This window comes from Coenobita brevimanus, chromosome 65 (assembly GCF_032717465.1).
Source record: "Coenobita brevimanus isolate Jiangsu-jjx chromosome 65, ASM3271746v2, whole genome shotgun sequence".
NCBI lineage: Eukaryota > Metazoa > Arthropoda > Malacostraca > Decapoda > Coenobitidae > Coenobita > Coenobita brevimanus.
This window is the reverse complement of record NC_137018.1, coordinates 32,114,361-32,130,091: the sequence shown is the minus strand read 5'-3', so window position 1 is coordinate 32,130,091 and position 15,731 is coordinate 32,114,361. Positions and strand designations below refer to the sequence as shown.

The window sequence follows — 15,731 nt, the reverse complement described above, 5'->3', positions numbered from 1 at the left end:
GGCCTTCTTAAGTCCAGATATATCATATCATAAGGATCCCCTCTGTCATCATATAAAGTCCAGTCTTCCAAAGCTTCCAGCATATTTGTTAAGCATGATCTTCCACTTACAAATCCAAGGAGAGAGTGGCACCTCGCTCTAACCCCAGGGCGGTGGGTCAAGGTAGAGGTGACTCCTGTCGTCAGGCAGCCCCGTCGGGCACTGCCTGTGCTCAGGGGTGCGGGGGCACTCTTGTCATAGGGCTAGGGCCTCCTGCCCTTGAGACGTCGGGAGGAAGAGGCCGGACGTACTCTCTCGGCTTTCGTCACAGCTCCGACGGAGCGTGTCCTCCTGTCGTCGGGTTGGAGTTACCTGTCCCGGGGACGTCAGGAGGACGAGGTCGGACGAACTCTCGTGGCTTATGCCACAGCTCTGACGGAGCGTGCCCTCCTTCCGTGTGGGGAGGTCATGTACCTGTAACGTCGGGAGGAAGAGGTCGGTCATACTCTCTCAGCTTTTGCCACAGCTCCGACGGAGAGTGCCCTTCTTCAGTCTCGGCAGGGGAATAGCAACCCTAGAGGCTCCTCCTGAGTCCTCAGTCAAACGTGGAGCCGATCCGGACGACTCGGCGTCCGAGGGTGTGCTTGGGAGCTTGCCATTGCTAATCCCACCCCGATTCTCGCGAGCATTCCCTCTGCTGGAGAGTAATGTTCTTTTTCCGTACGCTGCCGGGTGGTCTGGCAGCGCGGAAGAGGGGCGCCAAGTCGCGAGGGAGATGCGCCGTTGTTGCCTGGACATTGGCCAAGGTAAATCAGCCCCTCCGTCGTCTCCTTGTGGGGTTTGTGTCACCCCCTCACTCTCTCCTCCTGGGGTTGTGGTGTCGGGCTCATCCCGTCGCGCCGGTATTTCAATCACATACAGGAAAATAATTAATATACGTTGGAAAAAAAGGGCACTTTGGGAAAGTAAATCGCTCAAAGCTCTCCAAGAACAGTTATTCGAATTGACCTTGAAAAGGGGAAAAAAAAAAATCTTCCAGGTGTACCACTTATAGACCAATCGGCTTCGCCGCAGGTAATAAGTTTATGAACATGAACTTACAGGTATGTACAAATACGGTTACCTGAATTAAATTAATTGTTCTCGTATCCCATTAATCCTTTCTATGACGTCACAAATGTAAACATTGGCGATTCAAGATGTGTTTGCTACGTGTTGGCCCACATACACGTGATTTTCGGCAAGGCAGTGAATTGTGAAGTGTCTTGTAATTGTGGCCTCTTACGGGAAACTGACCAGCATTTCCGCATATGACATAGGGCCCTTCTTCAGTTCCTTCTCTTCTGGAGAGGAGGAAGTTCAAGATGTTTAGTTTCGTATTCATGCGTTCGTTTAGTCTGTTATACTTGGCAAGAGGTTATTATGGAAGATATTGTCGTAATTTTTGTTTGACACTACCGGAGAAAGCTCCTAGTTTCTCCTCATTGATAATAAATCAAGGCACTTCAAAGAATCTATCATGCCTGAACTTTTTCCATAAAGTGGTATTGGCACTATTTGTGTCAGGGACTTATACTTGGGCTCGCAGCATTACTAAGTCATCCGTTGAATGTCAAGAGTTTAAGATGGAAAATATTGATGAACATGCCTTGAATACACAGACACTGAAGCCGTTAGAGGTAAGAGCTTATGAGTTTTCGTGTTTCTACTGTTGCTGTAGGTTTGTGTTTCTAATGGGAACTGTAGGCTGTTACAGTATTGCTGTTTTAGATAGTCATGCCCTCATTTTTTTCTGGTAGTTATTTTATATGCAACCATATTAGAGGGGGCATGACTTTACCATCGCAGATATAATACTGTAGATATTTAGTGTGCTACCAAATAAATGAAGTAGGAGGGGATAGTACTGTATCACTGCATTGAAGTTTCAGTCAGTCATGCCTCCCTTTTATTTATGCATTATTTGAAATTGTCTCACTGAAATGGGGGGACCTTTTTATGTAGTATTACTTTTGGTCACGAATGATTCATATACTGTATATAGTACCAGTATGGTACCTGTGTTTATGAGAAGGAGGGGATTCCTCAGCTGCTTGTTCCATCTGCTGGTGCTTCTACTTTAAAATTAGTTGGGTTGAGTTTGGTTTCATTAGGTTATGTTAGTACCGCTCATTTTTACATAGAATATCTGAATTTTAAAATTTATCTGTTATCTCAGCAACAATAAAAACTTATTCAGAAGATAACATTGCATGTACAGTCTGAAACCGTAAGAACAGACATGATGAAGCATGAACTAAATAGATTTAACACCTTGCCAGGGAGGAACACCTTCATTTTGTGGCACTGATATAATGGGAGCACTGCTGACTAGTTTACAACTGCCCCTCAGCTCCCTCCCTGTCCCCTTAAAGGAGGATGGTCAACTTCAGGAAATGGGTAGCTTCAGCCTGCTGTCCACTGGCTTTCCATCCAGATGGTCCTGGGGCCACAGTAATAACCAGTTTAAGTTGCACACAACCTAGTAATTTACCATTCTTTTCTTTAGCAGAGCATCATAAGTTCCAGTTATGTTCAGATTTAAGTCCCATTGATCTAACTTGGAATATACTGGTATATGTGGCACCTGATTTTAAAATTTTCAGATGAATGAGGTGGCAGCATTGACTCATGCCTCACTATTGCGTCAGGCAAGTGGTGTTGCCGTAGATGCCGCGCTCCAGTTGCTGAATAGATCAGTCAGAGCAACATTGGACTTTTCTGCACAGTACAGGTAAATAGGCTCAGAGGTATGTTGTTGGAAACAAATTAGGTGGCTATTGAACATCGTTGTTTATGTACGGTAGATACCAGTACTAGCTAATGTGATTACTTGACCATTTCTTTAGGCTTTTACTCTACATGTACCAGATATCCTTATTTTTGATGGACTCTACTCTCTGAATCTTGTTAATACAGTACTACTGATATAGTTTCTTTGATGCAGAAACAGCATTTCTTTGTTCCATACTTCAGTAAATCATGGACATTTATAGTTGTTATTTTATGCCTGCAACGTTGGGTCTGGTTAGTACTTGGATGGGTGACCGCCTGGGAACACCAGATGCTGTTGGCATCCCTACGTGTCAAGTGGGGTTGGTGGAGGATTAGTGCCCCTCCCTGTAAAACAATTAACTCTAAGCCCTTGGCCACCCCGTTTGGGATACATGGTGTCTGGCAATGAATGAATGAATGAATGAACTTTGTGGATGTGGATGTGAGAAACACACTGAGGTGTGTTTCTCCTAATGCCATGTGGTGAGGATGGAGAGTGAGAGACTGACGAGGAGAGTATATGTGAGTGAGGTGGTAGGGATGAGGAGGTAGGGGGAGGCCAAGAATGAGATTGAGGGTTGGAGTGGAGAGGTATATGAGCATGACTGTGAAATGGTGGGGGACAGGGCGACATGGAGGAAGTTTGTATGTGGCCAACCCTTGCAGGATTAAGGCGTCTGGCAGTAGATAGATAGAATTTCTTATTGACCTTCAGATTGCAAAATAGTATACCGTAACTATGCTTGTCAGACTTTACTAAGTTTTCTTGAGGTTCTAAATAACAGACAGGCTAATAGGTGACAGACATGTCAAATGTTCACAAGGTGTCAAGAGGACAACCATGTGAAAATGCTAGCATCCTTCTCAGTTTACTCGTAGGGTCGATGATAATATTATTCAGCATTGGACTTTGGAATATCACTGGTGTCAGTTGATAACTTTCGATGGCATACTATAGCCTATTTTATTTCATCTGAAAAGAGACGAGCCGTAAGCTTTTGAAAGCTGGCTGCTGACTGATTGTCCAAGTGCATTCATTATTAGTGATGGATTTTAAATTATTTTTATTACATGTGGAACAATAACCATTTGATGAAAAGATTGCTCAAATAAAGTATCGTATAATATTTATTTGCGTAGATTTATTTAAAAATGGGGTCTTACAGAGTTTATCAGATGGCCTAGATACGTGTGAAATTTTGAATTCTTGGGATAAATCAAAACATGTCCAGGTAAAGTTTTGTGAGTACTGTACCTTGATTTGTTTCTCATGTTCAGGCAAATTAAAGTAAATTACAGTAAGACCTCACTATAACGGACTAATTGGGGCCCAAGCCATTCCGATAAAAGCGAAATTCCGATAAAACGACATCCAGACTTCCCCCTGCTAATCCAGACTTTTTCCAATATATCAGAAATTATTCCGGATATCACCAATGGTTTTTAAACTGTTTTCACCACCATTGCGGTACTGTACATTAATCAGATGGTATAATATATATAATCATACTGCACTCGACATTAATAAACATGTCTTTATTTACCTTATTGTGGTGAACATAGCTGAAGTGGTCAGGCAGTCCGGACTGCTTCTCGCTTTATTAGACATTTTCCAAAGTATAGGAATTTAGTCCAGTAGCTCTTCGAGTCCGATAAAAACGAATTCCGGTCTATTGAAGTCCGTTATATAGAGGTTTTACTGTATTATTGTGATAGTTTGTAACATCTAACTTAGTGAAACATCGAAAGTCAAATGAAATGTGACATTCTCTTAGTTTTAATGCATGGTAAACACGAAGGGGGGGATGGAATAGGCTGCTCCCTACTGGACATGCATAGCACCTATTTAAAACCCTTTTCACACAAATAAGGGACAGAAAGCATGAAATAAATGAAAAAGAACCAGAGAATGAGGATTTAGAGGTGAGTATGGAAAATATTTAGCAGTATCCAGGGTACTTACAATGCGTCCGTGGCCGTCGCGATGAATAACCCGCCTCCTTTCAGACTCTAACAGTAATAAGGTGCGCCTGAAGCACCTACAGTAATCCAGAGTTGCACAGCACTTAATCCTTTGCACTCTGAATTCTAATTTCTTAACACTGTGCATCCTTTTCTTAGTTGCGCAGCACTTGAAACTCACCACTGTTGCACTCTGCACTAAGCCTTTGCACTCTGAATTCTGATTTCTTAACACTGCACATTCTCTTCTTATTTGCTCTTGCACTTGAAACTTACCACTGTACAGTAGCACTCTGCACTTAATCCTTTGCACTCTGAATTTTAATTTCTTAATGCTGTACATTATGTTCTTTACACTGCACAACACTGTAAATTCCCATGTGGTCTAGTGACGAGTTTTTGTTGTTTATTCACTGTCAGAGTCTGAGAATAGGTGCCGCAGGTGGCCGAGGGGCATGTCACTGGGACATGGTGATGGACTATCCACTGCAGATGACTCTGAAGATAGCTGCAAACTCACGTCCAGTGGCAACTCCACCGTGGTCGATGTGCTGGGCTGTGGCTCGGAGGTGAAGGCCTGTCTTGGGGAGGCAGTGATGTGGAGCCAGGGGCTGGGCATGGCGGGGGTCACGGGCCTGAAGAAACTGTCAGTGGTTGATTGACCTAAGGAATGGTGATGCTTGCAATTGATGATGCTCTGCCTAAAAGCACGCACTTCCTCCACAAGTCCCAGGGGCCCCATCTCCCTGTCGCAGTCCAGGTGTTCTAGGTAGTCAAGAACTAACTTGACGTGCTCCCGGAATGCGCTCAGCTTGGGGATGGCTAAAGTAGTGGCGCGCTGAGAGGAGTCTGCATCATCGTCGCTGTCCTCATCGGAATCTTCAAGCTGGGTACTTGAACTGGCAGCCAAAGATGCGATCTCGATGTCAGACATGATCTGATACCTAGGATCGCCCTTGTCATCATCCAACCACTCACACACTTCGTCCACATCAACGTCGTCGCCAGCCGCACGAAGACGTGCATGGAAGTCATCCACGTCAAAACCTAGAAAGTTGCATACCACAATGGCTCCGAGAAGCAGACAAGACCTACCACTTTACAGAGTCTTGGCAGAGACTTCCCTCCATGTATTGGCCCAGTTGTAGATGGCTGACTTGATGTTGAAATGGCGAAGGTTTTCCAAAGTCCACTGGCCTTGCGTGTCCCATCCCTCCCTGCACTCGTCCTCGTCCTCTAGAACAACCAACGCCTTGTCCAGGAACTTCCGACGGTACAGGCTCTTCTTTGCCATGATCACTCCATTGTCCATTGGTTGGATTAGAGCAGTCGTATTAGGTGGCAAAAAGAAGCACCTAATGCGGCCATTCTCGGCCACCAACTCGCTTGTCAGACAGATGTGCAGGTGCATTGTCCAAGAGAAGGAGGGTCTTTACCTCGTCGCGCGGGATTCCCAGTGTGTTCATCTGGTAATGGATGACCTCCTTGATGAAGTGCTGGTGAAACCAGTCTTTGAAGATCTTGCCTATGAACCAAACCTTTACAGAATGGTACCACATGACAGGAATGACATCCATCACCCCATGAAGGCACCGAGGCTGCTTTGCATGGCCAGCAATAACGGGCTTGAGCTGTTGCATGCTGTTAGCATTGGCACATCACAAAGCAGATATCTGTTGATTCGAGAGCTATGCGTCAGGTACACGCTTCTCTGTCTCCTCTACTAGAGTGTTCGTTGGCAGCGAGTGATAGAATAGACCAGTTTTGTCAGCGCTGTAGACTTGACCAAGAGTGATGCCCTCCCTGTTGATCAACCCCTTCACCTTCTGCCGAAACTCCTTTACTCCCTCCTTGTTGGCATCCAGAGCTTCGCTGTGGGCCTTACGGTTGGTAAGTCCATGGCGTAACTTGAAAGCGAAGAGCCAACCTCCGGATGCCTTGAAGTCGGGTTTCATGTAGCCTTGCAAACTTCTCAGCGGCAGCCTTCAACTCTGTACCACGCACCAGCACACTAGCAGCACATTGTTGTCGATACCAAATCAGCATGGAGCAGTCGATTTCTGCAAACCTGGGAGTGTACTTAACTTTCCTCTCCACGTTGCGTTTGGTCTTCAGTGTGAAGTCAGCCGTGTAGTGGGTGAGTTTGTCCCAGGATTTCTTGACATCAGACAAGGGAGAGCGGGCCAGGTTGAATTCGCGGAGGATGTGAGATGTCGACCATCTCGCGTCCACCTTCTCCAACATCTCCCTCTTCTTCTCCAGAGTCAGAACCACTTGTTTCCTCTTCTCAGGCGGCAGGGCCATCATCACACACACAAGTAAGAGGCAGTAGAGGAAAAACAGAGTCTGCAGGAGGTAGGGCACCACCACAAAAGCGAGCATGTGGGTGGCCGTAGTGAGGAGCGTGCACTCACGATGATGGGTAGGCAGGAAATGGGGAGGAGGCAGCGTCACCTTGCCAGACGTCAGCGGAACTACATGACAAAACACAGCTGGTTGGCGCCGTGTGCCAAGTTCAAATTACAGGTGAAAAAAATATCAGATTTTTTTTTTTTTTTTTTTTAAATGTTTTTTACGTTTTTTGGCCATTTTGGGGTTCCGCAGGCCCGGGCCCAAAATGTCCGGACATTGGGGTGTCCAGTTACTGGGTGTCCGGATATTAAAGGGATTACTGTATTCACTTGCATGTTATTTATGCAGTCTGTGTCCATAGCAGAGATACAAATAACACACAAGAAAACTGTATGACACAGTAAGCAAGATAAATAACTAAGAAAGAGATATAAGAAAGTCTCCTAAACCAATGAGATTATAGGGTATAGTATGTTGATTAAACTGTATTATCACATACTTAACATGGATTTTAATTTTGGCAATTACCACAGGAAACAGTTGAATGAGTTGATAGACCTAATGGAATTCTGCACTGCAACACTTCGTAACCCAGAACAGCATGACTCAATGTGGGAGTTGCTGGTAGCGGCTCGCTCTCACACAGACTCACTCAAACAGCAGCTTAAGGCAAGTCTGAGCAAACTGCCTGGAAGGTATTTATTTTATACTTATTCAGCTAATCTGTTGTGTAGCCTTACATAGCATATCCTGTATCCCAGTATACTGTAGTGCTAAATCCTTGTTGATAACTGTTGTATTTAATGAGGCCAGATATGTTGTCATATTAGGGCCAAAGGATGTCAAGGTAAGGACTGAAGTATTATGCTTTCACAATTAAGTTAGCTGTTGTTAGGTTTGGTATGTGTAATATCCATAATTAAGGCTGTGCAACCCAACTTCATAATTACCATTTTGTATGTTGTTCTGTTTATTTGTTGCCATATACTGATCTGTAATGGAAGGCCGTAACAAAAGGTAATTCATGCCACTGTTCCTACACTGACTCCTCCCATGAATCATCATCTTCCCTTCACTACTTTTTACCTTTTTCCCTTCACCCCACTCTTGACACATTTACTGTCTTGTATTAGGAATACAGTGTATGTGTGATAAGCAGCTGTTAGGTGGACTGCTTTGCTACTTTATTTTATGCTGAACATAATGTTTGAATCCTGTTATTCTGTTTTTTTTTTTTAATAGTTACCAGAGGACAGATTATTATGATATGCATTATATGCTTATTAATGTTTACATTAATATATTGCACAGTGGAAAAAATATATCAGTACCGTACAAGTTTTTACTGTCATCTGTAAGATATTATGATGATGAAAAAATACAGGCTTGTACTTTAGAATGTCAGTAATTAATTGGTAGTGGTAGGTGGGGGTGCTCACCATCCACTCACTTGATGTAGTGCTGCTTTGGGTGTCAGCCCTTTCCTTTCTTCCATCCCTCCTCTTCTGTCTTTCATTTCTTCATTCATTCCTCTTTCTTCTGCCCAAGGGTGACGTTACGCTTCCTCTTCTGTCTTTCTTTCCTTCATTCTTTCCTCTTCTTTATGCCTGTGGGTGACGCTACACTGAGTGACAAGCCAAATGGTTTCCTGTACACCAGGAAACCATTTACTGTACTGTGCTGGGTGGTAACCATAAAACCAAATTATGGCACCTGGTGGTTTAGTGGGTAATTAATGTGCTCCAGTCAGATTGAGTCTGTGTAGGTTTATATCCAAGGGATGGTTGGGGTTTATTGCTCATGTAATGCCACTCAGGGATGAGTGAGGCTGGTCAATCTCATCTTGAATGTCAGGACCAACTTGCCTAGTCCCAAGTGCCTACTCTCCTTATTGGGCAACATAGGCTTGGATGATGGATGGATGGATGGTTCCTAGTTTGCGTTAGTATAAGAGAAGGAAGGAGAAATGGAATGACTGAAAAAGAAGTGGGTAGGGACAAAGTACAATATTTTGGAGATAATTGCCATATAGTCGTCCATGCAGTACAGTTATTGTATTATACTTTACTGCTTAACATAATTTACTTTAAAATTTTCTTTCTATCATTACAGTGTGTTGCTTGAAATAATGCTAAAGTTATTGTAGATGATTATGCCCATACAGATGCAGAGTTTATTTTATTTATTTTGACTCTGCCTTCCATTTGACACAGGACTTATCCATCTTGATATCCTATGCATATGTGATGGTAGAGAATGCTGGCATGGCAGCGTATATGAGCGGGGTGGAGTTCACAGCAACTACTGCACAACAAGCAGTCACTAATGCAAAGTGTGAGGTATGGCATCCCATCTTATTAAACTAACTTGTTGGATTGAGTGGTCATATTGCTCTTGGAAGATATCTTCCAGATTGCTTAGTCCTTATAAAGTATTTCTCTATCTTACTGAATACTGTATGTGGTGTTTTTTGTTTTTATGTAGCTACTGTATGAGCATTGGATCATGATTAAAGATATTTTCTCTTCAGAACAATGCTTACTAAAGCAGTATTTTGATACTGTATCAAAAGCTTTGTTTATATCTGTTGCTGTTGTTGTGGTTCTTAGTGGGGGTTGTTTTTGTTGAAGATATCTAAAAAAAAGAGTTGGGTCAGCTGAGAAAGATGTGTGGTGAGTCAGTATCCATGCTGGGAATCAGACAGGAGGATTTAGGGTATGATGTTCTTTAGGATTAGATCTTCTATTATTTTGTATGGTGTGCAAAGCTGCAACATGGTCTATGAATGATCAGCTATTGGGTGGTTTGTCTGGCTTAAATACTGTATACTGTACAGATGGTGATTGCTTTCTTCCAATTATCAGGGATTTGGTTATGAATCCACTTTCTGTTTGTCAGTACAGTGGCTCATCCCAGGTGTCAGAAGCATGAGTAAAACATTTGTGAAACTCCACAGCAGATTACAGTATTTCACCTGAAAGTGCTGCTTTACACTTTTTTCTTATACAACAGTATGGATATACTGTATGTGACACTAGTGGGAGAAACATCATGAAGTCATTGTTGTGAGAGTTTCATCCTGTGGGGGTAAATTGAATTACTGGTATTTTGCCTTGTTTTCATTTGGCCAGAAAGACAGGTGGATCACAACAGTGTGGTGTCCTCCAGTAATACTTCAGAGTGTAGAGTGCATACCTTGTGGTCTAATGATTAGAAAACCCTAGCCAGAGTAGCTGCTGTGTTTAGATTCAACTCCTGAGAGGTGACTAATGTATTTTGTTCAGGAAAATCCACCACTGGGAATAGGCTAGTCATCTACCCTTGAGTGTGTTGGACTGCATTAGCTTAACCTCAGGTCCCTACACCTCCAAGAGAGTAAAATGGGATTGGTTTCGGTTCCTAAAAACCAGTCACATGAGTTGAATGAGATGAACTTATACTAAACTAACTTCTCACCTTTTTCTCTGATAAGCCTACTTCCTTTCCATCACATCTTTCAACCTTACCACCCCATCCCAGTACTAAATTGTAATTTGTCCCCACCCCTTTCTCCACTACTAAACTAACTACCCCCCTCCTATAGTAAACTAACTTCTTTCCACCTCTTTCTCCAGTACTAGACTAACTTCTCACCATTCCTTTCACTGATACTAAACTTCCAACCTCTGTCTTTGATCCAGCTTGAAAATGATGCTCGACAGAACCATGCCCTAGAGGTTCAATATATGTATGCCCACGCTCGTTACATTGAGGCTTCCCAACGCCTGGCTGAGGAGCAGGAAAGGAACAGTCAGAAGGAGGGAGAGGGAATGGAGGAGGAGGAGCAAGGAGCATCTGCTTGCTGACCTAGCATAGAGCTTTCTTCAGACTGTGGTGGTGTTTCATAGTGTGAGTTCTTTTTATTGTGTTGTTTCACAGAGTATGCTTATTTCATGCTGTTTTATCAGCTGCCATCTCATTGCACTTCATTGGATAAAAATGTTGTAGCGTATATACAGTACAGGGTGATCTATATATTTTGCCCCCTTGCTAATAGCCAGCATATTCTTATGCATTGCACAGTCAACTCAGTCAGCATTACCAGTGTCAACCAAACATAATTTTCTACCTTCCACAACCCTTAATATGATTTATAGTGTTTGCTTTTATAAGTTCGTTTTCGTTTTCATTTTTAAAGGCTCCAACATGCTTGCATGTGTCGGCCTTGGTCACCTAATGGCGGCTCTCCACGCTACACGATCCATTGCAGCCTCCCTGTTCAGTCCCTTAACCCTGAGGTCACACTTAATGACCTCGTTCTATGTCTTTCTCGGTCTACCCCTCATAACTCCACTCCCAATATTAACACTTCTTACCTTCCTCACCCAATTATCATCCCCCATCCTCTCCACATGTCCAAACCAAAGCAAGTTCAATCCTTTCACGTCTGACAATCTCCACCTGCTCACCCCGACACGCCGTACACATAAAATCAGCATTATCTCGCAGTCTACCTCTGATACCACCACATCTCTTATGCACCCATTTATCACACACACCGCACAAGATGGAATTACTTCCCACGCCCTTGTGGCAAACTGCACATGGCCACTCTCCCTCGTCTTTGACAGTACCGCCACCAACCCTAGATATCATCACTTTTGTTTTATCTGCATTTACCCTTAAATCCTTTTGCCCCATACCATCTCTCCACTTCCTAAACCTTTCCTCCGCCTCCCTTTCGTTCTCTGCAATCAACACCAAATCATCAGCATACAGCAACTCCCACGGTAGTCCGTTTCTAAAGTCACGTGAAAGGGCTTCAAGTACCATGATAAACAACATGGAACTCAAGACTGATCCCTGATGCACACCAAGATTCACGGAAAACTCATCACTCAAATCTCCATTCACTCTTACCCGGAGATTTGAGTGATGAGTTTTCCGTGAATGTTGGTGTGCATCAGGGGTCAGTCCATTGGGTAAATAAATAATCAGTAATTTCACAAGACAGCCACAGTGTATACACTACTAACACTTGAAACTCCCAAGACACCTTAAGATGAGGATGAAGGAGGTGCAGTATATAGATCATTCTGGACAAGAGGAGAAGAAACAGATTTTTTTCACTTTGACTCATTAAAACAGGTACAATAGTTGACAAAACTAGACGTGTTGATGGAAGACCCCTGTGCTTGTTTATAAATTTATATTTTGTAGCAGCTTTCTCTAGTTTAATATGTATGTTTATTATTTATTTATATCCAACTTATGTGATAGCCCCAAAAGAGGAACACCTCGGTAGTTATTTGCATTAAGAATATGAAGTTAGATAGAGTACATATAACCGAGACAGCACAACCACTTTTTACATTTTTTTTCTTTTTTTAATATAATTTATATCTGAGGTACTTTCATGAAAAAAAATGTCTGTCAAACTTCCGTTAATGTACCACCTTTAACCTAAGAACTGTGAGTTACATTCCAGAATCCCCAGTGTTTGACAGCTACTTACCTCCTGGAAGTTGAGCCATAAATTGTAGTTTTTGCACATTATTTTGGTGTGAATTGTGGTCAGCTGTTCATTTGTAAGCCAGATGGAGGCATCTGATTTACGTCGTCATACAATAGCATACCCTCTTTCATATCACAACCCTAAAACCAGTTTCCAATAAACTGACATTGTCGATTTTGGGGGGATCAGTGCTGTGATTGGTATCATGGCACCATAATTTTAGATGTCCATAGCATGCAAACTATAGCACATAATGACCTAAAAATTTAGGAACGTATTCATATACCCCATTACATTCCCTATCAATCTGTGTGGATGGAATTGGAATACAAGAAACTTCGATTCCCCCCCTCCCCTCCAACACTACAGAGGTCATCTTGAATCCTCATGGTTCAGTTGATGGGTTAAAACTTATTTGCTATGTTTCCCAAGTTCAAAGTACCAGTTTGATGGAAGAAGTTGTGATATTAGGAACACATCATTAACATATAATGGGGACTTACTGTATGCTCAGAAGCTGTGAAATATTGTACAGCTGCTTATCTACTTAGAAACTTTTGTGTCAAGAATTTTTGGAGATGCAGACTTTTTGAAAAGTGTTTATAGCTATTTTTTCAGAGTCATCAACAACATACTGTGTAAAGTACAGTATTTATAAAGACTTGACAGTGTTACTGTACTAATGATGAGCTTAACTGAAAGCAAGTGATACAACAGTGGTATTTCATTTTCTGCCTGTGTTAATGTTGACAAATGACTGGTGCATATTTGGCCTAATGTGTTATTGAATTTCAGTGTATGAAGTATTTAGGTTACAAACCAACTCTTAATCCAAGTTAAATTCGTAAATAGGGAAGTAACTACATGTATATCAGCAAGTCTCTTCCCATCTGAGGCATTAGAGATATTAACTTATATACATTTGAATGAACAGTCACCCTGCAGAGAGCATGAGACTTGGTTTAATACATTATTTGTGCATGAGAGTATAAATTCAGTTCCCAATATATTGACCTTATTGTGTACAATGTATGCTTCTATCTCTGTTGTTGTTGTAGTTGAGTAACCCCAGTCTTTCTGCCAAGCAGACTCATCAGCCACAGGCAAGCAACTGCCTCTGCAGGGCCATCCCATGCTGCGAACCAATGTTTCCTTGAGGTAGACAGTGCCTCGCCATAGTGAGACGCTGGGAAGAATGTGGAGGTTTTAGTTCCCAGATGAATGCCACATTTACATATCGCCACCAAGTTAACAGGGGCATCATACTGTAGTATGCCTCAGTCACCCCTGTTATTTGGCTGTATTGTTACCACCCACCATTGCATTTGGTTTCCTGGGTTTTAGGAAACTATTAGGCATGTCACTCAATGTAGAGCAACCTGAAGTGGAAAGTTGAGTAATAAGAAGTGATAGGAAGAATGTGAGAGTAGGAAGAGAGGAGGGCAGACACAGAAAAAGAATGATAAAAGGTGAAGAAAAGGAAGAAATAGGCAACTCCTAGATCAGGTGGGTGGATGATGGTTGCCACCACTTACCGTCGTGTCTGTCTGCATTATGAGAATAAATTACTGTCTTGCCAGTAACACACCAAGAATATTTTGTAGTAGTGAAGAGTAGAAATAAGAAATGCTGATTAAATGAGGGAATTGTATAATGATTAAATGAAACATTTTATGCTACTTTAACTTTGTTCAGAGAGAGAGTTTTATTGAGTGCTAAAATGAAGTAGTCATCATGGAGTGTGAAACTTTTATGGTTAATGAAATGAAGCTTTACAAGTAAAGCTTATTCTTCACTGAACTTAATTTCTCTGCTCAGGGATCAGAATAACTCCTTTATCACTAAAATCCTCAGTGAAACTGTAATACTTAGAGATATCACAGATTAAACCATGTGGTGTGCAAATCTTGAGTGCAGGTTTGCTTGGCAAAACCTGAGATACTATGAACACTCCAAGTTTAACTCCTCCTCATAAGACTCTTTTTCTTTTTCTTTTTTCTTCTTCTTTTTGTTTTTTTACATTAAGTTCACAGCAATTTACATAAAAAAATGAAATTCCATTGCTACCTATAGGCTTAAAGCTGATTTGCCAGTTTCCCCCAATGCACAGTACCAGTTGTAAGAAAATGCTGTAATATTTGTTGGATCATGTAATGGAAATTTATTTTACTATTTAGTGTGTGTCTGCCTGCATTTCTTTGTCAATATATTGTAGCAGTGCCAGTTGTACCTGTATATTATTCTGTCATTAGTTATTGACTAAGCCAGACTTGCTTATCCCCTTTGCTCCAGTGTCTGGTTTTTACATTATCTGTTGCTATCACTAGACGGGTATATTCAGTTTTGGAAAGATGTAGTGGACTGAAGGAGACACTTTCATGCCCCATCAATTAAAGTCATCCATCCTGAGCTGCGTGAAATCATCAAGTGGTGGTGGTGGTAACCATCACTGCCACTGCCACCTAAAGACTGGGTGAGGTATGATCCAGAAACAACGAGTATACAAAGTTTAAGAATTATTAACAGCATGCCCAGTGAAATGGACAACTCATTCAGACACATACCTTTCAAACCCCTAGAATCCTAGTCCCTCCTCACAAGCCTAACCTGCACATTTAAATTTTCTTTATAGGTGCATTAACATATGCCTGAAGGTGGTAGGTGGGGGTGCCCATCATCCACACACATGATGTAGTGCTGCCTACTTCTCCCTTCATATATATATATATATATATATATTGTGGTAGGTGGTGGCGACCATCATCCACTCACTTGATGTAGTGCTGCCTACTTCTTCCTTAGCCTTTATCATTCTTTTTCTGTGCCTGCCCTCCTCTCTTCCTATGCTCCTATCTTTCCTGTCACTTCTTATTGCTTTTCTTTTCTTTACAGGTGGCTTTACATTGAGTGACAAGCCAAATGGTTTCCTGTAAGCCAAGAAACCATTTACAATGCTGGGTGGTAACCATGTGGCCAAACCATACGTGCTCCCTACGTGTCAACAAGTGGGTTGGTGGAGGGTTAGTGCCCCTCTCCGTAAAACAAATAACTCAAAGCCAACAGGCCACCCCTTACAGGATTATGGCATCTGGCAATATATATATATATATATATATATATATATATATAT

The 15,731-nt window shown here is 42.2% G+C and overlaps 1 protein-coding gene across 1 annotated transcript; it reads left to right on the top strand.

Moving 5' to 3' along the window:
* Positions 1 to 1,217: 1,217 nt before the first annotated feature.
* On the top strand, positions 1,218 to 14,238 carry LOC145404903 (diablo homolog, mitochondrial-like). The gene is made up of 6 exons (XM_080276405.1): positions 1,218 to 1,658; positions 2,625 to 2,752; positions 7,641 to 7,776; positions 9,321 to 9,446; positions 10,788 to 10,995; positions 13,690 to 14,238. Exons 1-5 carry the CDS (start codon positions 1,344 to 1,346, stop codon positions 10,950 to 10,952), a joined length of 870 nt encoding a protein of 289 aa, XP_080132531.1. The 5' UTR covers positions 1,218 to 1,343; the 3' UTR covers positions 10,953 to 10,995; positions 13,690 to 14,238.
* Positions 14,239 to 15,731: the final 1,493 nt, after the last annotated feature.

What these genes read in the sequence shown, in the direction of transcription:
- LOC145404903 (XM_080276405.1), top strand. Translation starts at nt 1,344, where the DNA reads ATGTTTAGTTTCGTATTCATGCGTTCGTTTAGTCTGTTATACTTGGCA. An exon ending in AGACACTGAAGCCGTTAGAG is followed by an intron (nt 1,659 to 2,624) that starts GTAAGAGCTTAT and finishes TAAAATTTTCAG; the next exon opens with ATGAATGAGGTGGCAGCATT. An exon ending in TCACTAATGCAAAGTGTGAG is followed by an intron (nt 9,447 to 10,787) that starts GTATGGCATCCC and finishes TCTTTGATCCAG; the next exon opens with CTTGAAAATGATGCTCGACA.